The sequence below is a fragment of the Cyprinus carpio genome, chromosome B23, assembly GCF_018340385.1.
Source record: "Cyprinus carpio isolate SPL01 chromosome B23, ASM1834038v1, whole genome shotgun sequence".
Classification (NCBI taxonomy): domain Eukaryota; kingdom Metazoa; phylum Chordata; class Actinopteri; order Cypriniformes; family Cyprinidae; genus Cyprinus; species Cyprinus carpio.
Genome location: NC_056619.1, coordinates 15270119 through 15296823, shown reverse-complemented (window position 1 = coordinate 15296823; position 26705 = coordinate 15270119). Strand labels below are relative to the sequence as shown.

At 37.1% G+C, this 26705-nt stretch overlaps 3 protein-coding genes and 2 non-coding genes across 9 annotated transcripts in view; all 5 read right to left on the bottom strand.

Moving 5' to 3' along the window:
- The window catches only part of nckap5l (NCK-associated protein 5-like), a 30119-nt gene extending 16434 nt beyond the window's left edge, over positions 1-13685 (bottom strand). For 2 of the 3 annotated variants that reach the window (XM_042751530.1, XM_042751535.1), the window contains exon 1: positions 12687-13685. The gene's annotated coding sequence lies outside the window, so the exon portion shown is untranslated. Of the gene's footprint in view, positions 1-468; positions 747-12686 lie in introns of those variants that run through there. The other variant, XM_042751531.1, reaches the window with a different exon arrangement.
- Positions 13686-13821: 136 nt separating this feature from the next.
- Positions 13822-20428, bottom strand: kansl2 (KAT8 regulatory NSL complex subunit 2). The gene is made up of 10 exons (XM_019080899.2): positions 20278-20428; positions 19274-19526; positions 19012-19190; positions 18246-18360; positions 17982-18145; positions 17731-17897; positions 17429-17519; positions 16230-16483; positions 14681-14884; positions 13822-14573 (listed from the first exon to the last, which is right to left on the bottom strand). The coding sequence occupies exons 2-10, from the start codon at positions 19522-19524 to the stop codon at positions 14478-14480; spliced, it is 1521 nt and encodes a 506-aa protein (XP_018936444.1). The 5' UTR covers positions 19525-19526; positions 20278-20428; the 3' UTR covers positions 13822-14477.
- On the bottom strand, positions 14026-14162 carry LOC122142118. Its single transcript, XR_006158352.1, has one exon. It is a non-coding gene; the product is annotated as a small nucleolar RNA SNORA2/SNORA34 family (small nucleolar RNA).
- Positions 16588-16724, bottom strand: LOC122142119. Its single transcript, XR_006158353.1, has one exon. It is a non-coding gene; the product is annotated as a small nucleolar RNA SNORA2/SNORA34 family (small nucleolar RNA).
- A 138-nt stretch (positions 20429-20566) lies between the features above and the next one.
- mlh3 (mutL homolog 3 (E. coli)) lies at positions 20567-26386 on the bottom strand. 3 transcript variants are annotated; one of them, XM_042751537.1, is made up of 14 exons: positions 26297-26386; positions 26033-26219; positions 23430-25885; positions 23248-23349; positions 23090-23166; positions 22832-22936; positions 22604-22688; positions 22460-22528; positions 21749-21858; positions 21464-21622; positions 21363-21386; positions 21169-21247; positions 20889-21037; positions 20567-20703 (listed from the first exon to the last, which is right to left on the bottom strand). In XM_042751537.1, exons 3-14 carry the CDS (start codon positions 25882-25884, stop codon positions 20608-20610), a joined length of 3510 nt encoding a protein of 1169 aa, XP_042607471.1. In that variant the 5' UTR covers position 25885; positions 26033-26219; positions 26297-26386; the 3' UTR covers positions 20567-20607. The 3 variants fall into 3 exon arrangements, with proteins under 3 accessions (XP_042607471.1, XP_042607470.1, XP_042607472.1); XM_042751536.1 differs by having other exon boundaries at positions 26033-26350; XM_042751538.1 differs by lacking the exon at positions 23248-23349 and having other exon boundaries at positions 23631-25885; positions 26033-26350.
- Positions 26387-26705: the final 319 nt, after the last annotated feature.

Below are 26705 nucleotides of genomic sequence, written 5' to 3'. Positions count from 1 at the left end.
TGTTGTCCCTGATCCAATGCAAGCAGACTTGTGTTTATTAACATTTTAGCATGCAACTGCTTCTCTAACCTAGTTGGCGATGCAATAGTCCATTTAAAAATGGCATCAGCTGTTTTCCTGGACAAGGAAAACTTGCATGGGTTGTTTCATCACGCTACGCCGGCTTAAGCAAACCATTTTGATTGATAAGCATAATGAATCATCAATGACCTACCCGCAAAATCATACAGCTTTCAAAAACATTAATGCAGCAAGGTAATGTACTAAAATATATCATATAGACTGCTGTGAAACTGTTTGCCAAGGGAGAAATGCATAGTTATTCCATACTAAGCCAAATCTGATCACGAAACACACTCCTGACAAAGTGCCTGCAAATACAAGTCACTGAAATACAGCGAGAAACAAACGGACGGGATTCAGTCGTGGCTAAAAACCAGCGCTGCGAACAGCTATGCATAAAATAACCTTTAATTCCAGTCAGAGCATCCCAGGCGTTTCAGTGCAGCCCATGCAAGGCATATGTGAGACAAGGGAGCAGGATCCGGTAACGCCAATTTTTTTACGTTTCTCTTTGGAAATCCTCCTCACGTTATTCTGAAAGTACAGTGCCTGTCCTTAGGCAAGTGCGAGGAAACTGTCTCTGCCGTCTGCAGTGGCCTCCATGTCCTCCCATTGTTCAAGGGAGTATGAGGCAGACATCCTACCCCAATAGACCCAGCCTACTACAACAGCTGTGGGCCAGCCCCCCACCTCTCCTCTGAGTGTCTCTCCCTCCTCCAACGGCTGCAGCTAAACATTAACCCTAAAACTGCTGGAGAGGCCATAAAAGAGAGGGGGTTATATTTCCAGAAGGCACCCTGAGCAAAGACGAGGACAAGGACGGATATCCGAATGAGCGTATGGGAGAAAATGGAGTTACCCAGGCAACCCAGCCCCTTGTCAAGGAGCAGGAGCTTCTTTTCTAAGAGGATTGAGACTGCTTTATCAGACTTGCACTGATTGGATTGCATCTGCAGATACTGTGGAAGTCAGTGTGGAGCTGCATGACCAAAAACACTGCTGCCAAACATATAATGTCTAAGGGGATACTTGAAATAAAAATAAATAAAAACTTTATAAAAATATTTAAAATAAAATGACAAAACATAACAAAATGACTAAAACTAAAATTAAACTAAAATTATACAAATAAAAAAAAAAGATTATTCAAAATATGAATAAATGCTATAATAGTATATGAATAACACTAACTTTACACTCCAGTGAAGTAAGACAAAATATACATATATTCAATATGCCATCTATGAAAACAATATCGCGGTGTTGGTAAAATGATTTTATTTTAGAAATTTTTAGATATAAATAAGATCATTTTAACTGGAAAACAAGAAAAAAAAAAGACTAAATCTTATAAAAAAAAAAATTAAAAAAAAATCAACACTACATTAACTATACATATTCAGACAGATGCCTTTGGCCAATACAGAGTATCTTGAGTGGTTTTATGAAGCGCTCTGCCATAAGTGCATTAAAATAGCCTCAAATTAAAAAAAAATATGTTCACGTCAATTCAGTTGCGCTCTGTCTAGCTGCTTTTGAAAGCATTTTATGTTAACACAAACCAACACCAACTTAAATATACAGGGCATCCTTAAAGGGTTAGTTCACCCAAAAATTACTCATCTTCATGTCGTTCCAAACCCGTAAGACCTTTGTTCATCTTCAGAACACAAATTAAGATAATTTTGATGAAATCCGAGAGCTTTCTGACTCTGCATAGACAGCAACGCAATGGACACGTTCAAGGCCCAGCAATGTAAAAGGGATATCTTTAAATTAGTCCATGTGACATCAGTGGTTCAACCTTAAATTTTACAAAGCTACAAGAATACCTTTTTTGCCTGAAAAGAAAAGAAAAATAATGACTTTATTCAGCAATTTCTTCTCTTACAGTCAGTCTTCAACGCCATTCATGAGAAAGAAGGTCTTACAGGTTTGGAACAACATGAGGATGAGTAATTAATGACAGAATTTTCATTTTTGGGTGAACTATCCCTTTAAGACATATATAGGATATTTACGCAATCTATAAAAGCTCATGTGTAGCTACTTCATTTTCCATGTTCTGCTCTGTCTCACACACTACTTTGGCTGTAAGCATGGACAGATGCATCTAGTGGGCCACTTTTTTCTAGTGCTCAAATTAGGGCTGTGCAATTAATCGCATTCGATTGTTATGCACATCTCGTCAGTAAAGCCATTCCCGTGATTAGTACTAAATCACCATCACCTGCATTCAGATTGAGCGGCATTCACTACACAGAGCCGTAGTTCACGGACAAGCTAGGCGATATCGCATCCGAAATCGAAAGGGCTGAAAAAGTTTGTCCCTGACTATGAATGAACCTCAGATCATCCTCCTGCCAGACACTAAATCATATGTGCATGCCTATAGGAGGAATTCCACCTCAGCTAGTGTTAGCGTCTTCACACGAGACGACCAAATTGGATGAAATGACCCGAATGCAAGGGGGTCACATGTTGTCTTGGAGTCAACAGTCAAGGGATGAGAGCTTTCTGGACAAAGGGCCATTGTGATCCTTTAAACTCCACTTTTACGTCTCTAAACACCCATGAGGGATAGACTTACGGCATTACATACAATGATCCGGATCCATAATGTGGCATATTGTGACATGATGGTCTTAAATGTCAGGAATTCAGAGCAGAGACATTTTGGGAGGTCGTCTTGGCTTTCCAATGTGTTACCAATTCACTACTCAGCAATGACATGCAAAGTGGAGCACACTTGAAAGCGTCAGTAAGCCCCAGGTGCCAAGTGACATTAACATGCTTGTAACAGTTCTGCTGCTGAACTACATCTCCTTAAACACAGCTGGACATTTGGCCTAATTAGAAAATCTCAAAGGAAGTAATGCAGGCAATTACATCTCAAGACTGTTGATTGAGCCTGACTGAGCAATATCTGGAGCTCGCAAATGTTACATAACTATAACAACATCGAGATTTGATAGAGCTGATTAGGGAATCTAAGATTCTGTGTGGGAGATCATGAAACGCTTGAGAAAAAGATGTTATTGAGATTTCCTGGTAACACAATTATATTCCACAGATACAGAACAGAAAGAAATAATAAAAATAAAAATAAAAATAATACATAATATATAAAACAACAACATATATTTATTTTTAAATTTGTATCTATCCATTTTCAGCCAATAAGTTATTATTACTTTTTTATTAAATGGTATTATTGTGTTATTAGTATTATCTATTGTACAAAATGATTGTAGTGTATCTATAACATAATAAATAAAAATAAAAATAAAAATAATAATAAAATTAATTTAATAATAATAATAATAATAATAATAAAACCGTAAATAAAATGAAAAAACGAAAAATCATTTAATAATTAATTTTGTCAATGTCAAATCAATGTGATGCTTTAATTTAGGCATTAAATTTAGGCACAACATTGTTTTGAAATTCACTATTAATTTTAATAATTGATTTTAGTATTTTTCTTTCAGATACTTCTACCATATAACATTAATAATAATAATAATCTAAAATATTTTATTGCATTCAAACTGAATTTTCCCTTTAGCAGATATTACAATAAATATATCTGCATAAAATAATATTGCAAATATATGTAAATAAATATTATTTCATTATGTAAATAAAACAAAAAACTACACTTTATTTTTTAAATCAGTTAATAAAATAATTAATAATTCATTTTGTTAACATCAAATCAGTGTGGTGCTTTAACCTTGGCACAACATTGCTTTGAAATTCACTATATTTTAATAACATGAAAAATATGATTAAAACATAAATAATCCTACCATATAATAATAATAATAATAATAATAATAATAATAATAATAATAATATTAAATTACTGCCACATGAAAAATATGATGAAAACATAAATGAGCTTATTGGTATCGGCGTGAATGTTAATGCCGGAGCATCCCTATTAAAAAATCCTCACAACAGACATTTGCTAGTGTTTGGTCCACTTCCATTTGCCAGCAGTTGGTCAATGACAAAGCATTTGGGTGACTCAGGATTAAAGGAATAAATCAGGCTCATGGCAAAAAAAGCCCCCATTGAGAGTGAGACAGCTTAATGGGAGGTAATGTGCTGAACTCCATGTGAGGTGGAGGGGCTGATCCACCTTTTAGAAATGTGACACTAGTCCGAGGGGAAGAAGGAGGGGCAGGACGCCACTGTACTAAACTGACCGGTCCTTCTGCCCCGCAGGGAGCACATCTTCTGTATTACAGCAACAATTATGCAGTGGTAAACACAAAAAATTGAGTAACCATTACTTCTTGTAATAAACAATGACTAATCTAACAGCATTTATCCTCCTAGATGGAAATTGCATCAATTCAATGAACACTGCATTTCAAATACACCACACAAGCATGAACTGTACAAACACGCTGAGACAAAATAACCAGCCTGACAAAGCAAATTTGACTTGGAGGTCACAAACAGACAAGTAAATGCTGTATCTATGGGACAAGGACATCTGGTAAAGCCAAAGCAGAATAATCTTGTAGTCATGGTTACCACCTTGACTAAATGTCACCCTGGCTACTGTATTGGGAAAAAAGAGGGAGGGTTGGGATCGGGTTCCATTTATAAACAAAGGGGAAAAAAAGCCACACGTTTAACAAACCTGGAAAAATGTTCTTCCACTGTAAAATAAACAGCTCGGCATAATAAAACAGTGGGCTATACGCTTGGTTTACAGACTGGCATGTGAGCTGAGCCGGTGTCCTCGTGCCGGCACTGCAGTAAAGTGCAGTGAAGCCTGGCTTTCAGCAGACTGCAGAGCCAGTGAACATGGACACAGCCACTAAACATCTGGACACCAGGCGTCGTGGCTCAAAGCGAATGCCCTCTGGCAAGATCCAGCTGGGACGCACAGCCATTTCGGCTCCCTACCTTCCCTCTTTTGTTCTGCCGCATGCGGTTGCAGTCCACTTAGAAACGCAAGAATCTATATTTAAGAGTATTGATGTGTTCTGTGCATACTTCCATCCCACCATTAAACCTCTCCCCTACATACATAAGTAAATTCTGTCTGACAGAAAAGGTTGTGGTGCCTAAACTTTTATGAATAATTTTATTGATCATATTTTTTTTTTAATAGTGTAGTTTTTCAGTCCTATGTGGTACGTGCTACAATTCTGGCAACCAAAAAGTTTGTAATGCCTAATTTAAAGAATTATATTGATTTGACATTGACAAAAAAAAAAAACTTTTATTAATGATTTTATTGATACATTTTTTTTTATTCCTCATGCAGTATATAAATAAGGAGGTAACTTCTGTCAGCCAAAAACACTGTGAGGCCTAGTTTAAATCTTTACATTAATTTAACATTGAAAACACCTTTTATTTGATTTTATTGATAGATTTTTTTAATAGTGTACTTTTTTTTGTCCTCTACAATACAAAAATCAGTAAATTCTGTTGGCCAAAAAAAAAAAAAAAGTTGTGATCCTGTAAAGCATTATATTGATTTTACATTGACAAAAACTTTTAATAAATTAATTTATTTTTAATTTTTTAAAAGAAATAAACAAACCTCAATATAAATGACTTCACTGGTTGACTCATCAAAAAAAAAGATGCAGTCCTACTTAAAAATAAAAAAAGATAAAAATTATATAAAAAAAATATTAGCCACACGTAATACACCAAATTAAAAATAAAAAAATACAAAAAAAAAAAAAAAAAACTTTAAATATGCAAATTTTGCCGATTTACATTGATTTAACATTGACAAAAACTTTATTTATGATTTTATTTTTAATGCTTTTTAAATAAATAAATCTCAAAATTAATGATTTTATTCGTTTTATTCGTTATGAAATATATATATAACATCTTTTGGTCTGCCGCATACTTCCATCCTCTACACAAAAATGCAAAAAAAACATACAAAAACCACATATATACATTCCATCCGTTACACCTCTGTGCTACATAAATATGCAAATTTTGCCGAAAATTTTGCTGGCCAGAAACCTTAATGACTAAATTAAAGCATCTCATTGTTTTAACAATAACAAAAACTTTTTATTTATGATTTTATTGACTGATTTTTTTTTTTAAGTGTTGTATTTCATTGTATAACCTCTTTTGTTCTGATGCATTGTCCACTTAGTAATGCTAGAATCCATATTTAAGTCGTATTAATGTGTTTTGCATGTACTTCCATCCTGCCATTAATCCTCTGAGCTACATAAAGATGCGAATTCCATCGACCAAAAAAGGTTGCAAAGATAACTGACTGCTCTTATGAGCCAGATTGATAATGTGGGTGTTTTAAAAGAAGTAACCCTGTCGAAGGGCAGGATGCATATTTAACATAAACATAACATACATCAGCTTTGGTAAGCCTCTCAAGGGAATAGTTGGCGTAATTAACAGGCTAAAGGTCACTGAATCCTAAACCGCCAATGCTTTCATTTGGAGAGAAAAAAGAAGGGAAATGAAAGCACGTGAGGCCATTTTTCCTGGCTTTCAAACAGAGTGGTGGTGTGGCTTTTCAAAGGGGGTCCTTGACTGTAGCCTCTTTGTGCCAGAAAAAAGGGACCCCTGCCATATCAGATGTATGGTGCTGTACAACTGCCCTCCTCTACACCATTGATGATGAGGTTTGTTTGACTCTCATTTCTGCCCAACCAAAACTTGGACATTTATCCCCTCTCTCCCCAAACAGGAAGTGCCACTGACCTGGTTTGCTTGAATTGATTAAGGCCACATTCCGAAGCATATTTCCGCTGAGTAAAACTATGAATTGAATGTTTGTTGCAGCTGAAGACTGGCGCACTGTCAGAAACCAAAGCAAATGTTTGCTTCACTTTTTTTTTTTTTCGCTGCAGTGTGAATGTGAAGCAAAATAAATCCATATATTTTTGCAATGGTGCATTGCTTTCACTTGGTCACCGCTGATAGGTTCTCTAAGCTCCACTGTTCAACGCAAAGGATAATGTTACTGGCTAAGTATACAGGAAGGTAACAGGAATGTAATCTTGACAAACCCACTGTAATATAATATTTACATTCACATATATGGGCCAATGACATATAGGAATGTCCACAATAAATAAAGGGAAAAAAACATTAAATTTATATAGTTTAATAGTTTAAAACACATTTGCCATGTTTAAATTTAGTATCTGTACTCAAAAAAAAAAAAAAAAATTTTCTGGTATAAAATAAATGATTAATCGCATCCAAAACAGAAGTTTTTGTTTGCATGATATAAATGTGTGTGTTCTGTGTATATTTATTATTTATATATAACACATACATACAGTATATATTTTGAAAATATTTACATGTATTTACATGTCTATATTTATATTCATATAATTTGTTATAAATAAATATATTTAATATAAAAAAAATAAAAATTTTCTGAAATATATACATGTATGTGTGTGTATTTATATATACATAATAAATATACATACACACACACACACACACATATGCAAACAAAAACTTTTATTTTGGATGTGATTAATCATTTGACAGCACTATGACCAATGTTGTTAACAAAAACTATTAAGTCATTTGTTAACTGAAATAATGCTAAAATTTAAACAAAAACAAAAACAAAAAAAAAACATTTATAAATAAGGTGAAAAGCATAACATTCAAAAAATAAAAAAACAAATGTTGGCAACTAATTCAAATAAAATAAGTTGAAATCAAAGTATTAAAATTTCTAAAACAATAATTGAGAAATAAAGCAACGAAAGCAAAAAAAAAAAACGAATAAATATAAAAATAAAAGCTAATTTGATATATTAATAAATATTATATAGTACATAAATAATACTAAAATTGTGTTAATGACTAAAAATATCAGGTGGTGTAACCATGAAGTATAAAATAATATATTTACCTTACACCTTTAAAAGATGTGACCATTCATTTTAATAATCCTCAAAATCCATGTGACATTTTACAACCTAAACTAACCTTTTTTATATATTATTTGAAAGTTTTTTTGTTTGTTTGTTTGTTTTTTTATTGGCGAGTCACACCATGTGACATTTTACAACCTAAACTAACCTTGCCTTGTCAAAAAGTCAAATATCAGAGACATTTTATTAAATTAACAGAAATGAGCATCATGTTAAACATTCACATACATGAATGTCTTAAATACAGGTACGAATTTCCAAGAAAGCCTCACTATGCACCTCAAAAATGCAACAAAGACTGGAAGGAGAGAATTTTGCAAGAGTAATTGCGCTCATCCAAATTTCTGCAATGTTTGTGAAAACAGTAGCAATGTCTTGGGGAGATGGCAGCCCACTCCCCTGCTGTGTATACAGCATATCTTTCCAGCATCCCAGAGTAATTGATGAGTTTTCTACATTTATATGATCCCCCAATCCATAACCATGGTAACTGTTTGCCAGGGAGCAGGGTGAGGGGAAATGCGCCAGCAGGGAAAACTGATAACAGACATTGCCGTCCTAACCCAGCATGGGTAAAACGAGAGCCTGCGTGTCTGGAGGGAGTTTAAACATGCTTTGTGCCAACGCTGGCCCATCAGTACACTTTTTAGCCTTTTATGTTGACAAGAAAGATGCTGCTGTAATGATGCCTTCCATTTTCTCACACTAATGCATGACTGCTGTGCCCCAATCAGGCTGCCCGGTTATATAGAGGCTCTCAGAGCCAAACAGCCACTGCCAAAGGTCCAATTTCATGCCTCAGCCCTAATTGTCCAAAGAGCCATGTTTAGATGAGCAATCACAGCACGAATGAAACTGTGCAAGCTAAAAACTTCAGTTTCACATTTGAATTTAAGGAACTGCTCACTTCCCTACGTTCTGAGGTGCTTCCTTAAGGCAAGCACCTCTTTTTTTGTTTTTTTGATTTTGGCCTATTTGACTTTTTATAACAGACTAGTAAAAAGAAAAGAAAACATCCAAAATACACTTTAAATGTTTATTCTGTCTGCATATGCAGATTTCAATTACATTACATATTGTTAAAGGAAGTTTTCCCTGCTGAATAAAACTGAAACCAGCCTAAGCTGGTTGGCTGGTTTTAGCTGGTCTTACAGCCTGATCATAGCTGGTTTAGCTGGTTTTAGAAGGGTTTTGGACTTGTTTTTTTTGTTTTTTTAGGGGAGACCAGCAGACTAACCAGCTGAACACCAGCTTGGTCAGACTGGGAGACCAGCTTGACCAGCTTAAAACCTGGTTTCAGCTGCACTTACATACACAGAACTTTTTTAGCAGGGTTCTCTTGCACTGAGCCAAATATCTCCAATTCATTAACACTTACATACACAGAACTTTACAGTTTTACTCCTATCTATATTCTGTTTTAGGAAGTTGCTAAAAAAAACCATTTGCCTAGTGTTATAACATTTTATTCCCAAAATCAAAGGGACATTTTTTTTCTTGACTGTTGACAGTATTTTTACATTTCTAAAGTAATAAAAAGCAAAATCCCCTCTGTAAAAAGTTTTGAAAATTACTCCATATTTAATTTGATAATTAATGCCTCATTGGCATATTTAAATGTAATACAAATAATTATAATGTAATCAATCAATTAAGATAGTATGGTGACTATTAGTTAACATCTTTACCGTATTCACTTGGGACGTCTTGCCTTAAAGCTGCACAGAGTAACAAATCAAGTGACATAAACCTTTCAACAACAAACCTTAAAGCAGGGGGAGAAATCTGCAAGATATAACTTCTAAATTTTCCCACAGCACCCTTTGTGATTTCATTCCTTTAGCAGATGTTTCACAGGGGTTTTGTTTGTATGCGGCTCATGTGGCTCTGCTTTGTGAAATCAGCTGATCGGCATCTCCGCCGCGCACCAGGATCAGGTGGCCAAGCACAATCTCCCCCAACCATTCTGGGCTCCAATCCATGGAATAACATCATGAGCCACAACCTGGAAAAACAACGAGCAGCACTGTTCGCAAACTACAACATAACAGAGTAACAACTTTGGGCCATGTGGGAGTCATAACGTGTTGAAATGTAATGCAGCACTATGACTGATAGCATCTTATTTAAATATGTATATATGAGAACAATAGTTCATGACGGCTTTGGCACAGTGATTACATAGAGGAATGCAAACAACACTGGTTTAACACGAGTCAGTGGCTTTCTGCAGAATTTGCTATATTTATTAGTAGTCAAGTCATTTCTGTGGAAGCAAATAATGAATGGCATGTTTTAAGTGAAAAGTGTAATTCATTTGGGTCACTCCATCTATTCTATAATATTAGAAATTGTTTTATGCAGAATAAAAATATAATCATTTGAATCCATAATTGTTTTGGTTAAAGACATGAGACTGTAATTGCATTGCAGAGTGAAAGAGGTCCAACGAGAAAATCTGCTTTGCACAAACCGCCTAGGGCAAAACAAGCATATGTGTGAATCTTTAGGCAAGAATACATTTTAAAAGTCTTACAAACATGCAAAAAACAAACTGCTAATATATAGTTAGGTAAACTGGAGGAATGGTAATAGTTTCTTATTTTCACACAAGGTAAATTCACAAAGGAAAACATTCTGAATTCCTCGTTAAGTGTCTTGGACTCTCTAATAATGTGATCTTGCCTATGTCATCTGACTCCCATTAAGGACAATGCATGTCCGCCGGCCATGCAAAACATCAAAGGCCACATGAAGATAATGTTGTGATCATGGGAGTAGTTCGCAAAATTACCACACGACCATGACTATCAGCAAACAAGGGACGCAAGGCCCCCTGCTGCCTGTAATGTCCTCTGTGGCCATTTGGTTTACTGAGCAATTTGGAGTTTATCTCGCCTCTGATTGCTGTCAGCTATTTTGGGGACATTATTTACTTCATTGGCTGTGCAAAGGGCTGTCTGGCCATCAAAATTCCTAAAGTACTATGTAAGAATAAATGGTTGGATTCTTCAGTTAGAGACACTTTGGATTACATGAAATCTTTTAACTATGTTAAGCTTTTGGCACATAATAAACATCTGATCATGGTCAATCAACTTTTAAATAGATTTTGGTACAATGTGATATTATTTGTAATGATGCGATTTTTCATTTTATGTAGAAAAAAAAGTAATGGATAAAGGCCTGTTCACACCAAGAGCAATAATGATAACTATAAATACAAAGATAACTATATTTGCGTCGACACCAGCGAACAATATCATCTGTTTATTCTAAGCACATGCTCATTTGCCGCTTTAAATTCTCCAGCTCGCTATACAGCAGGACTGATTCTGATTGGTTGTCAATGTCTGTATAGTTCATCAGCTGGAGAAAAAAAAAAAAAATCTGTCAGTGATTCCAGCGATATTGTTTCACTGTCTCTTAATCGTTATAGCTGTGGTGTGGACTCGGCTATTCTTTAATATTAAGAACAATTTTTAGAACTACATCTTTATCATTAACTTTTTATTTATCGTCCTTGGTGTGAATGTGCCTTAAACCTTGCACTTGATAACAACAATTTAACTAACAGTCAAAAACAAATGGACTGCTTCTGACATGAATTTAAAACATGGTTACTAAACCATGGTAACCACAAAACAACCATAAAACCACAGCAAAACAAATTAACCATAGTATTGCAGCACTAACCATAGTTTAACCATTGTATAACTGGTTATACCAATGGTAATCAATAAGCCAAAAAAAACCTTACTACATATTTACTATTGTAAAACCATGGTTAAATAAAATAAGAAAAAGCAACTAAAAATCAAAAAAATTAAATCAAAAAACAGAAATGCACTGCTTTTAATAATTTAATATTTGCTTTTAAAACAGCAATGCTTTGCTTTTTGTAATGCCCTAAATGAAAAACCACCCAAATATCTCTACTGCACTGCCTTTGAAACTTGAATATTAAATGTAGGAGAATTGTAGGTTGTAAGCCAGTCTTAACATGGTTTTGAACATGGGACTAGCAAATGTGAAAAACATCTGTAAAATATTTAAGAGGAGGGGCTAGGGGCATGCTTTTACCCTCAATTACTCTTGAATTAGTTGCTGTTTTAGGGTCTCAAGCAGAATGAACTGCCAAAATTAGCAATTTAACAATGCAGTCTGCATTCTCATCACACACAAGTAAACACAAAAGTTGCGGGTTGCCAAAGTGTGTAACTATAAACAGGCTATGCTGTAGAAAGAGGAAGCGCTATAGCTTCAACGACATAAAACACTGGGATCCGGGGAAACTGATGCAAAGGCTTAGGATAAGATCGGATTATTGTGATTTTTGTGCGCTGCCATGTAAAATATATGAATGAAATATATGTTTATATACGATGCAAACTCAATAGAAGTCGATTGTGGCAGAATTAGTGATTTAAAGAGCCAAGCGCAATGCATTTCTGAGCCAAGCAGGATATCACGACAAGCATCCTGAGTCTACAGCCCCACCGGTGTCCCAGCTAGCCGGATAGCTAATGCCCCACATTTCCCTTTCCAATCTCACACCGCGCACATCAACATGAAATACCACGACAAACCCCTCTACGTCCATAATACGCTGCATTTTGCAAAATCAGCACACTTTCGACAAGTAAACGTCAAACAGCGCGCGCGATGTCTGGGAAAAAGGGATTCTTTTACCTCGCGATCTTTGCGTTGAAGGCGTGAAAATATCCCCGATGAATATCGCAAAGAAATACCGTTGAACTGTACTTTTAAATTCACAGCTTGTGGACATGTTTTGTTTTCCCAGCCGCTGATCAGAGGGTTTATCGTCGTCTCTTCCCATCCGTCTCTCTTCCCGTGTTTAGGTTAAAGCGCTCGCAGGAAAAGTGATGTCATGGCTTGAAATTGTGTTGCCCGCCCCACTTTTAGTAAAAGGGCCTATCTTGTGCTCCACGTAGCGTTTTCCAAAGCAAGTTTTCATTTATAGCCTTGACTTATACATTTATCTTATTTAGTGGTATTTTTTTTTTAGTTTCTAACGCAGTTTATTTTATTAAGCCACGCTGTCGTGGCGTTTTTTTCTTTCTCGCTACGCATCTGCAGTGATTTCATTAATCATGATCTGTGACTAAGCAGCGATTCAGCTTTATTTATTTATGTTGTCAAGATTGACATGCAATTTGATGTTCTGTGGCCAATCTTTAGCATGTGTTTTTCATTATACTCCTTTAAGTGTATAAAACTTGATATAATTACATAAAGATAAATGTTATTCTCAACTAGGCCTACGTTTTGTAGGCTATTTAAAAGCTACCATGCTCCAAAACACAACTACCTTGTTAATTTTCCAGTTTGGAAAGCAACTAGTAAATGTTCACTATTTCATTGTCCAGGGTTCTCGCTTTTTGACCAACTTTCATGTCCTTTCCAGTCACAGATTCTTTAAAAATCAGTTTGAGACCAGTTCACTAATGTATCACTCTTTTTGTAACCCCCTTTGCCTGATTTAACAAAAAGAACTCAAAAGAACAGTTCACTCGCAAATCAAAGTGTTTGCAATCAAGTTCAACCCCACACAGAAAAGCTCATTACTAGAACCATGCATATCCACTATAAATGTACATTTACGCATTTAGCAGACGCTTTTATCCAAAGCAACTTACAGTGCATTCAGGATATACATTTTTTTACCAGTATGTGTATAAATATTTCCATTACTCTGCAGATAAATATTCCCTGACGTTTCTAGGTTTTCCAAGTTGGTGGGAATCCTGACTATCCAAGAGGAGCCCCTTTCATGAGTGCAAATTTATCATTAACAAGAACAAGATGAGTTGTAAACGTTTATTTTAGTGAACAAATCCCAGTATGAGTCATGAGTTTCATATGGAACCAGAAATGTACTGGATAGATGTGGGGATGGTGCTTAGAGACTTTCTGTAGTGAAATACATACCTCATCTTTACCTTACAAAACACAAACTTTCAACTGTGCATATAACTGGTCTATAAGGCTGGAGAAGGTGGAAAACTTGAACTGTTCCTTCGAACTGAATCGACTTCACCCATTAGATAACACTGGGAAAGTCAACAAACCATAAGAAGACTTTTATATCAGCCGCTGTTTGAAACCAACAGCTACAGCAAGCTGTGGGTCTTGATTCAGGGCTACAAGAGCATATATGAACCGAAAATGTACTGGACTGGAAAGGGGAGATGGTGCTTAGAGACTTTTTGTAGTGAAATACGTACCTCATCTTTACCTTACAAAACACAAACTTCCAACTGTGCATATAACTGTCCTTTTAATTTCACAAGACACTTGCAGTCTATATTAGAACATGTGCTATTTTAAGTAATGAGAATGTTAGGTTGAAAATGTTTCAGCAATCAAAGCGAACTTCCAGAAATATGGCTTTTAAATAGATATCTGGACTGTTTGAAATATCAACAGAACGACAGCTGAGAAAATCTGGTCACGAGGTGCTCAGGATAAGGCATCTGTTGTTTTCGTGTCAGAGTCTTTTGATGAATTCTGCATGGGAACTGCTTGTCCAACTGCTTCAAGTATTTCAGAATCAACCTGAAAAACAAGACAGTAGTTCTGGTGCTTAAATGCCATTGCAAGGAACAGACATACTGCCTTGGATGAATTGTTTAATTATTCCAACAAGCGACGGTGATAATTACCTGATCTTCCACAGACACCTCGTCTCTATCTGAGAGCTCAGCATCTTGGGCAGAGCCGTCCAGATCGTCTTGCTCCGCCCCTGTCAGAATGTCCATGGGGGCCTCGGCGATCTCTCTGATGGTCTGGTCTTCTAATGCAAGTGCTGTGTCGAATAGCAAGGGGGACGGGGGACACTGCAAACCTTCATCTTCAACGTCAAGATCCTGCACACCAACAGACTTTAATTACAACAGTGATAAATCTGGCCAATAATTAAAAAATTGCTGACATTAAAGTTCAAAATGCTATTTCATCACAACTTTAAAATAAAAACAATCATTAACAAATCATTATAAATTGTTTTAAATGCTACAACTGAATTTACAATGTGCAACATAAATACTGGATATTTGCTAAAGGTTACAATTGACAGCGTTATTAAAATATTAGTGTTTTTAACGATTAAAAATTACAGCAAGTGTAAATTAAATATGACCAAATGTCTAATATCAACTTCTCTCTAATATTGGTTGATAACTGAAATTAACCAAAACATTGTGCACTGATGATGTGCTAAAAAAAAAAAAAATTATGCAATATTTAATAAGAATGGCCATTGGATTATTTTGAGATTCCATAATTTTTTTTTCATTTAACCTCTTCTTTTATGAATCTTAATTAATGGCACAATTCTTCAAACTAAAGTCGATTCATTTACAGTACATCTAAATACTGCGATGCATTCCGTTGTCAACAGCCAAATAACCAGCAAACAAAATCCAGCAATATGGGTAAATTAGCAAGATTGTTTACGTTTTTAAAAGCAAGCAATGGGAACAAGTAACGAAAAAAAAGTACATATATAGTTTGTAGCAAAACAGGAAAATGAGATGTTTCCAAAAACAATATTAAATGAGAGGCTTTACTGTGGGCACACAGAAAATGTCAGACAGAAAATTAAAGGATGATGACAACTGAACATGCAGATTAATTTGTTTTTCATTCAAGTGAGGCTATGAGATATGATTTACACAACATTAGAAATCTTAAAACAACAAATTTAGCAAACATCTATAAACATATGAGGGGAAGTCGTGGCCTAATGGTTAGAGAGTCAGACTCCCAATCGAAGGGTTGTGAGTTCGAGTCTCCGGCCGGCAGGAATTGTGGGTGGGGGGAGTGCATGTACAGTTCTCTCTCCACCTTCAATACCATGACTTAGGTGCCCTTGAGCAAGGCATCGAACCCCCAACACTTCTCCCCGGGCGCCGCAGCATAAAATGGCTGCCCACTGCTCCGGGTGTGTGTTCACAGTGTGTGTGTGTGTTCACTGCTCTGTGTGTGTGCACTTTAGATGGGTTAAATGCAGAGCACGAATTCTGAGTATGGGTCACCATACTTGGCTGAATGCCACGTCACTTAAATACCTTAGCAGTCTGAAGAGAACAAATTTAGTTAATTGCTCTGATCATATGAAACTTGGTGTGAAGGGATATGCCAGAACACATGAGGAAAGCAACTGCACACAGCGACTTTAGTTTTAATGAGAAAAATCAACACAATTCATACATCACTGAATTCCAGAGGTAGATTTTCTGTTGGCTGGAGCTCTGCGGCACTGAGGTACATGTCTGTGGGCACAGACGCCAGCTGCTCCGGGGCAATAGACTCCTGCTCAGGCTGGTACATGGGTGGAGGCAGGGACAGGTGCAGAGGACAGCGGGGCTCTTCTGACTGTCCCATGTGCACAGGCCGATCACATGGAACGTCCTTCAGACCAGGGCACATTTTGAATAAAACTTGGCTACTGTCTTGATAAATGTCTATTGTGAAGGGTTAAGGAGATTAAGAGAACTAGCATTGGCACAAGTGTGAAATATCTTTTAAATTTCAAAGATATGGAAGGCTGGAGAAGGTGGAAAACTTGAACTGTTTCTTCGAACTGAATCGACTTCACCCATTAGATAACTCTGGGAAAGTCAACAGATGATAAGAAGACTTTTATATCAGCCGCTGCTTGAAACCAACAGCTACAGCAAGCTGTGGGCCTTCATTCAGGGCTACAAGAGCATATATACACATCTATATAGATGTATGCCCATATAAACAAAGAAAAATACATGTTTATTTAACATAACTAAATAAATATGCATTTTCCATTCAAAAGTTTGGGGTTGGTAAGTTTGTTTGTTTTTTTTTTTAAAGAAATTAATACTTTTATTCAGCAAAGATGCTTTTAACTGATCAAAAGTGACAGTAAAGACATTTACAATGTTACCAAACACTAATATTTCTATTAAATCCCATTCAACAAGTTCATATTTATTATAGAATCCTGCAAATATGCATGTATAATGTATCATGTAAGGAGACAGCATAACTGTGTTTATTGATGAGAAGAAATGTTTCTTGAGCAGCAAATCAGCATATAATTATGATTTCTGAAGGATCATGTGGCACAGAAATCTAAAGTAATGGCTGTTGAAAATTAAGCTTTACCATCACAGGAATAAAATACATTTTAAAATGTTAAAAAAGAAAAGTTATTTTTAAATTGTATATGTCATGGTATTACCGTTTTATTTAATCAAATAAATGCAGCACTGGTGAACATGAGACTATCAAAAATCTTGCAAACCCCAAATTTTTCAATGGTAGTGAACATAATTCCTAATAAAAACAAAACATAGTAAGAAAAATAAAAAACAAAAACAAACTAAAAATTAAATAGACCAGAACAGTTAGATATATCAGACACAAAAGGATACGAGAGACACAATGTCGTGTCATTGGCAGACATGGATTTGAACAGCGAGTCCCTTCCACAAAGGAAATACATCTCTGGCCTAAACGCATTGACTGCGCAGAAATAAAACAAGAGAATTAAAATATGCACAAATAACGTTAACAAAAAATAACAGAGCATGACAGTAGGCTCAGACTGACAGTATGGGAAAAGCCAATAATTTCATTTAGGTCTGTCTCATATGGCAGTGTGTAGTGTTTAAATCTTCTATCGTCTTTCTTAAGACAAAAAACCCAAAGACATTATTAGAAAGTCCATTCATACCTGTGGCGCTCCTCCCTCAGTAATCGCTTGTCTTCTCTGTCTGAGCTGGCGATGCAGCAAAGCCTCCACACCATAGCGACGGCGATAGCGTCGTAGAGCCTTTAATTTTTTCAGGTTCTCTCGTTCCTTTGTGGACAGCCCCTCTGGACCTGTTAACAGGCTGCTCCCTTGTATCACAGCACACAAGTGAGTATATATGTTGACTGGATATGTGATATCATGAAATCAAAGAATGACAGCAGCTCCCTTACCAATTGTCTCATGTTCAATTTTGCGGCTGTGCAGGTAGCGTCGTTTCTTTTCTTTCAGTAAATGTTGCAGACGTTTAAATTGGTCAATGTAGAGGGACTGAAGTCTGATTAGCTTTTCACGTGTGATGAGTGCCACTTCCTCTGCTGTGTACACACCCGCATGCCTGTAGAATGTCACGCTTCATTATCTGACATCTCAGGTGACATTAATAAAACTGAATTTGACAAAGCAGTTAAGTAAAATAAAGCCGAGGAATGTCTCACTTTAAAGGGTCTTCATGGTCACTGTCAAGACTTTCATCTTCACTGTCGGGGTCTCCTCTCCATGTCTGATCCAAAACAACAGGATCCTGCTCCTCTTCACTCCAACTCTCCTCATCTATACAAGGAAATACATATAGAATATATCATCATAACAAATTAGACACAATATTGCATCTCATATAGAATTCTGTTAAAGTGAAGTGACGTGACATTCAGCCAAGTATGGTGACCCATACTCAGAATTCGTGCTCTGCATTTAACCCATCCGAAGTGCACACACACACAGAGCAGTGAACACACACACACTGTGAACACACACCCGGAGCAGTGGGCAGCCATTTTATGCTGCGGCGCCCGGGAAGCAGTTGGGGGTTCGGTGCCTTGCTCAAGGGCACCTAAGTCATGGTATTGAAGGTGGAGAGAGAACTGTACATGCACTCCCCCCACCCACAATTTCCTGCCGGCCCGAGACTCGAACTCACAACCCTTCGATTGGGAGTCAGACTCTCTAACCATTATCTGCACACAAAAAATTAACAGGTCTTTTAAATGTTCCATCATATACTATAAGTAATACAAAATATGACTTATTTTAGTTTCTTATAATACACTTTACACATTAAATGTCACAGTAGCGGTCAGTTCACACATGCACAAGTTTGTTTGCATCACATCCAGACTTAAAGTGATTTCTCAATGTTCACAAGGCCAAAAGCATGCCTGTTAATAATTAATGGCACATGATTAGAAGCAAGTTACATCTCACCTAGTATGCGACTAGCTTCACTACGGCCCTCTTGACTGTGTGCTCCAGTTTCCGGCCGACTGTAGCCGCTGAGCTGAGACAGCAAGACTTCAGGAGAAGGTCCCGAGGCAGACGCCTTCCGCATTTGAGCCTGCTGAACCAAAGCATTTCTGCGTGCATGTTCAGCACAGAACGATACCCTAAGACAAAGAAAAACAACATTATTGGTCAATTATTTATAGTAGGTAGTAAGCATGTTAAGAGAATAAACGAAAACCCTTACCCCTCTTTTTTCTCTAGTTTTGGAGCTGCATTGGGGCAGCGCTTGCCATTCTTGTTAGACACATAGCTGCATTGCCTGTAGGGAGCATTTTTATCTTCAAGCACATGTTTGATGCAGAACTCTAGGCCCTCCAGACGAGGCTGTGAACAAGGTCTCTGGGTGTAAGAGCAGGTCTGGGGCTCTAGAGCACGAGCAGCTTGAGTCACTCGACCTCTGCTGGACGGCAGCACGTGGATCCGAATCCTGTTCATCACTGATGCGGTGAGAAAGCCAATATAACCAATCAAATACAGACAACATAATATTACAGTTCAACATTACTGCAGAAATTAACCAAGCTTAATAGAAAACCACCATGAAAATATAGATTTTAATTATATTTTTTAAATAACGTTTACCATTTTATTATAACTACATTAAAATTGTAAAACTCCCTGATATTTCCAGATTTTTTCTCATGACCTAATACTTACCCTCCCTTTACAGACCACATGTCACGGATGATGCACCTCATTGCCATGACTGCATTAAAATGTAAAGTGACCAAAAAGGTCCAAAATACCGCACACAACATAATTACTCAAATCTACTGAAAATAAACACTGACTTGTTTAGACTAATTTAACATAACGATAGCGTTAAGGCTTTCCTGTAACGTTACAGAGCACGTGTGATGCGTTCAGATCCCGTTAAAGCACGTGTGCCATACACTGTAATCGCCACAAGCATTCAGATATTCATTTCTTACTCTGTATTAGCAAAACCGGTAACGTTAACATAATAGAAGCCGCAAGTCCTCAAACAATATGAGAGATAAAGAAGATTGACGTTTTAATCTCATGCAGAAAGCGCCAAATTCATACGTCAGTACTGCTGTTCGGCCATCTTTGAATTGGGAGGGTAAAATACTCTTGGTTTAAACTGATATTAATCAATATTTTATCCGTTTAGTCTGATACTGTTTTGATACGATATGATTTGAAATTTCTACGTGTAAAACTCACCTATGAAGTAATATTTTGTTATCGTTTACGTGAGAGCTTCCTGCCGCGTCTTCGCGCGATCATCGCAATGCACAACAATGAGCTGCGGAGCAACGTCATCCATTTCAGCGCCCTCCTACGTTTGCGTTGATTGGACCACAGCGTTGCAAGAATCAATTCGATTGGAGGAAAGTACTCCAAGCTCGAGTATAGTCCTTCATTATTGGCTACTCTATCTCAGAGCAGTGTATGCGCCAAAGGGTGAAACATAATAAAAGCCGCCCAGCAATTAACAGAAGCAGACTGTTTCTTTTAAATTAAATCATTTAATACAAAAGCGTGCTTGTAAATTCATGTTTTGTTTTGTGCGACAGATTGATCTTTTCCATAGAGCAGCCATGACTTGTACATTCTTCTCAATTTCCTCAGATTTGGTTTGGGAAGATCCTGTGGGGATATAAAAATGAAACGATCAAAGAAAAACATTTCAAAATATATGAAAAAAAAAATCAAGATATATAAAACGTGCTATGGCTGATCATTATATGCTTTATGATATTCAAACCTGTTTATAATTGACAAAAAAAGTGCATTTACAAAATCAGATTTGTTGCAGATTAGTCGAAACCTACCTGTGGCTCTTCCAGGTGGTGAAGATCAGCCAAAGGGACGATTGAAGGTCTTCCGTGAGCACACTGGAAGGGAAGCTGACAAGAGGAGAGCGAGCTCACCAGACTACAGCACTCCTCTTTACTCAAAATGTCATTGAACTTAATTGCGCCTGTTAAAATAAATAATATTAGACATTATACAACATCCCTACATATGTTTAAAAACGAGACATTTCCTGTTTTCCCTGTAACAGTTTCTAAATAGAAAGTGTTTCAGCTGAACTGAATTTATAATACCAACCATGACAAGCTTGTGAGGCAAGCACATTATGAACCGTCAGAGGCAGCATTCCTCTCACTCTTCCTGTTGAGCGGAGAAGCTGCAAACATGAGTCAAAAGAACACAATGTATCCTTCAAGCTCCAAAATCAGACCATTTGTAGTATTCTGTTCACAGATTATAGATACAAATCATGTGTGGCTATGCTGGTTCACCTCAATGTGTTCTCGCAGATAGTCCTACAAGATAAAACATACAGTTAGAGTCTAAACTGAGTTGAAATGAATTACAAAAAAACATTAGGACTATGTCTGACCTCTGCAATGGTTTTAATCACCGACCGTCTTCCACGGCGGAGCTCTGTGCTTTCTTTCTCTATGAAACATGTGGGAAGTCTCTCCAAAAACACATTCAGTGACTCACTCTTTGGGAAACTTACATCTAAAGCAAGAGCCCTCAGGAAGGCCTGACAAGATTGAAGAACAAAAGAAAGATTTATGGCACTGTTGGGCGAAGGTGCAGAACTAATTGAACACATGTGTATGTTTCAGAGAGAAGATGACGGTGGAAACGGGAATGTTGACTCAAACAGCTGCACTGACCTCAGAAGTCTCAGGTCCTCCTCAGTTACGTTAATCTCTAAGGGTGGGATTACACTGGAAGAACACAGCCTTTTTTTTCCAGGTGTGTCTGGGTCATCCTCATAGGAGTCTACATCAGACAACAAGCAGTGTGGGAAAAATGGACTGAATGCTTACGTACATCTCTTGAAGTGTATTAGCCTTTTTAAGGCTTTTACATGGAATTTATTTTGTTCTTCTATTCCTATAAATTTGGAGTCAGTAAGATTTTCAGCATTTTTGAAAGGAGTATCTTATGCATTCTTTGAAAAAAAAAATATTATGAAATATTTTTACAATGTTTTCTGTTTTTTATATATATATGTTAAAATGCAATTTATTCCTGTGTTCCTGTGTGAATTTTCAGCATCATTACTCAAGTCTTCAATGTCACATGTTCATTCAGAAATCATTCTAATATGCTGATTTGCTGTTCAAAACCATTTTTGTTTATTATCAATGTTGAAAACATTTGTGCAGATACATATTTATGTGAAAACCTAGATACATTTATTTAAAGGACTGCATTTATTTGAAATAGAAATCATTATATATATATAAATGCTGTTACTGTTACTTTTATTTAGTTTATGAAAATTTGCAGTGAAAGTATTCATTTCTAACTTCCACAAATCATACTAGTCCCAAACTTTTGAAAGGTACTGTTTAACCCTTATATCATTAGCATTTACCTGTTACCAACCCCTCCAGTCGAACTCTTTCATGGGCAGCATGTTGATCAACCAACACTAGAAGATTTCCTGCAGGTGGAAGCAGTGACAAGTGTTTAGGACATCATCACACCATCCAACATAATGATTTTCAGCCTGCGGCACCTTCATTTGTACTGCCTTCAGGGGCTTCCTGCTCTGTTGTGTTTATCAAACAAGCAAGGAACTTCTTGTCCACTTGATTGATGACCTGAGGTAAAAATACAACAACACAATCTTAGGTTAAGTTTCACCACATAAGGAAAGGCTATGCTTTGTGACTTTGCTATTTTAGGTGTCTAGCCTTGCCAGTTCCTCAAAGCACAAAAAGAGCAGAGGGGTAAAAATACTTACTCTCATTGTGTGGATCATATTCTTGGTAAACCGGTACGGGTAAAGAATATTGTGGATTTTTACAGCAAGACCCTCAGCTTGACCGCTGGTTACATCAACAGCGACCTTTTCAGAATAATTAATAGAATATGTGAGCCAAATCAATTTGAATCTTTTTAACAAAAACTGCCTTACATTAATTAAATTCAGTATTAAATAAGGATAAATTAATTAAAACTCTTTAAATGATTTCATTTATTAAATTAGTAGTCTTTTTACCTCTGGAGGCCGTATGAACACTGGGTTACTCCATTCTGAGAATAAAGTCGATAGTGAATCAGGACCTTGGGCATCCTCTAAAAGAGTAAGAAGAAAAACAATTACTTAATGTGCACTAAAAAGCTGATTTCATTCCTGATGCCAGTCTAGAGCTGTACCTCTGCTGTCTATCCCTGAGTTAAGGGCTCTTTCTGCTCTGGGCTTGGGCAGAAAGGGAAGTACAATGTCTGTGTGAAATGGATAACACCTGTACTCAAATCCTATGCGCAAAGAGAAGCTGATTATAATATAAATATCTCTACATTAGTGATCCAAAAATGGCTCACTGAATTTCTCCCACCTGTTCTTGAAATAACACTGACCGCCATGTTAGTGACATCTGTGGTACATGGCACTTGAGTCTCCTCCACAGGAGGAGAGTTGTATTTGCTGAGCCCTGTAACTTGGTTGATGTAAACCAGCTTTCCTAACCAACTGTCATAATGAGCCAGCCAGCTGCTGGACATTGGGATTGTTTCAACACATTCATTTGTAGCCTGACCTTCATTTCCTGTGTTGCTGCACTGAGGATCATGCTGAGAGGTTACGCTGGCTTCATCAACACACTTCACACTTCCTACAAAGGAAGTCACATTCTTGTTGCAGAGGTGTGAGTCTTCTAAAACGGAGGAAGTTGTGTCCTGCTCATTAAGAGCGAAGATTGGAGTTTCATGGACAACTGAATCAACAGTTCCAGTGGATCCAAATAAAACATCTTCTAAGAGGCTTTTTTCTAATTCACAGGACCCTTCTTGACAGTGTGAGTCTTCCACAACTGGGAAAGCTGAATTTTCCATTGTAAGAAAGTCTGTATTTCTGCTGACCTTGCTGAATGGTCTTTTGTCTTGTTTTAAATAGGAACATTTGGCAGCCAATGACAGTTTATCTGCCTTATTCCATGATGAAGATTGAGCAGGACATTCAGAACTATATAGAGAATGAGCAACTGATATGTTCCTCAATAAGGGCTTGTCTAAATCTTCTAAACACCAAGTAGTTCCTACAAAGCAGTCATTGGATTTTCGAGAAGACGTTGGATTTAAAAGGTTTGTTTTTTCCGTACTTGGTTGTTCTTTCTCAGCGCCCTTCCCAAACAACCTTTTGAACTTGTCAAGCGATCCCGTTTCAAAAGACAGGGCTAATTTACGACATGACGCAGCTCTGGAAGTCTTTGAGTCGGTACCATAAAAACCATGTTTATCTTCTTCAGTGTCATTTAACGCCAACTTCCTCTTTTTTGGAGAAATTTTCTTTGGGAAGCAGAATTTTTTCAAACTATCTTCTGCCTCTTTTCCATCTATAATCGAAATCTTTTGGTTTTTGCTTCCCGTCACATTGTTAACTGGCAAATCATTATGGCTTATATTTGGACAAACTGCACTTTCATCTTCTTTGCGATTGTTATTCATTTCTGTAGCATCTGCAAACGTGGGCCGCATAGACAATTCAGCCTGAAGCACCTTTTCTGCTTCTGCTTCTTCACTGGAGAAGGTTTCAGTGTTTGTTGACACCTTCTCCAACATTTGAACTCCACCAGAGACGTCCGCAGTACTTGCATTATCCTTCTTCTCAGACAATGCATCACACTCTTCACGTGTTTCCTCAACACTGAGATTTTGTGTTGCCACAGGAGTCTTTGCATTCCTCACTGGACTACTTGATGGACCATCGCTGCCATTCATGGAAAACTCTGTCACCAGGTTTTCTTTAGTAAGGAATGCTTTGACACCTTCTTCAATGCAGATGAGCACATTATCCCAGTCTTTGAACTCTATCAAAGACTTGGCTGGTTCGAGGCATATGTCATACTCTGAGTAATGACATTTGATATTCAACACATAGACGCCATGGAGATCACATCCGCCCCTTTGTTTGGGGCTCGATGTTAACGGATATGCAGTCGGGCTGTTGTTTTGTCTGGCAGCACTGCTTACTCTCTTCAAAAGGCAGTTGAGTGTTTTATGAATGCGTGTCTTCAGAAGAAGCCTCCCATTTACAAACAGGAACTGCAAGCTGTTATTGTAGTGACCCTCACGGCCGATGTGACCGGTCATTTCGAACTGCTTATGGACGTAATTGACCTCTCTGAGCTTTTGAGCTCGACTCAAGCCATGAATCTGCACAAACCTGTAATAGGTACTGCTTGTTTTAGAGAGCTGCACCATCATGTGGGCTGAATTTTCTTTTTTCACTGTAAATGACACAGAAGGGTGCATCAGAGATATGGATTCCACTCTTTGACGGATGCGTTCGGTTTCTAAAACAGTGTCCATTCTCTTTCTTCGAACTGGCATGTTGTGGAAGAGATTGTAGACAGACACGGTCGTCCCTGCGGAGGGACGAACGGTTTGATCTTCAACAACATCCAGTGCATTTGTTTCATTAAAAGTTTTAACATGTGTTTTCACCGACAGCTTAGTCCTAGATGATATTTCGACCATTTCTGCAAGAGAGACTATACTGGAAATCGCTTCCCCTCTGAACCCATAAAAGCGGAGATTTTCCAGATCCTCCAGCGAGCTGCATTTGCTTGTGTTATATCGTAGACCCACTCTTTCCATGTCTTCCCGGCACATCCCCGTGCCATTGTCGATCACCTGAAGTTTGCAGGCCTCTATGTCTATTTTGACAGCCACACATGTTGCTCCAGCATCAATGCTGTTCAATATGAGCTCCTCTACACATTGCTGCAATGAGAAAATAGTAACTCCAGAGCGCAGCTGTGCTTGAACATCTTTGGGCAAACACTTGATCATTCTGAAAGACATAAATATTAAATCCCTTTAATGCACAGAGGCGAAAAAAGTCAAAAGAAACCTTAAACAAAAGTGTAAATAACGACGGACGTAAGAGAATTACAAATCTTTCATTTGAATGAATAATTAAATTGATATGCGTCTATACCTCTTTGGTGGGTTGTGAGTTTGAATTTGTGACTGAACGTGCAGTAAACAGCCGTCTGTCAGCTTTGACAGTTGCCATGTAACAACACCGGTAAGTTTGCTAGTTGTTATTGTCGTTAAGATGCATTTCGGTCCTTTTAAAATGACGGTTTCCGTTACCGCTCACTGTAACAAGGCGTCCCTGTAACCTGTGATATAAATAACGTTTGTATGACATTTCATTCAGTAAGTCATTTAAGTGGTAAAACCATTGTTTCCAACCTACTTTTACTAACAACAACGCTGTGAACTGTAGCGGAAATGACGTCGACGGATAAGCCGCAGCGTGAAGCAAGCGACCGTAGAACAATAAGAATATACTTGTGCAAAATAAAACGTCATGAATAAAAGACTTCATAACGCAAATAAAATAGTCGTTTCACATTAATTTTTGGGGAATTATACAATTTTTTTTATACAGAAAGTACCAAAGTAATTTTTTTAATGTGATTTTGCAGAACCTTAATAGACATAGACTATTTTGATGTAGATCCACTTTGATTAATCAGTGAAGATAGATCAAAAAACAAAAATAAAACAAAACATTAAAATAAAAAAATACTCTATATTTAGATATGTGTCATATAGTGTTACTTTTGCTGGTTTACTGGTTGCCTGTTTTTTTGTTTTGTTTT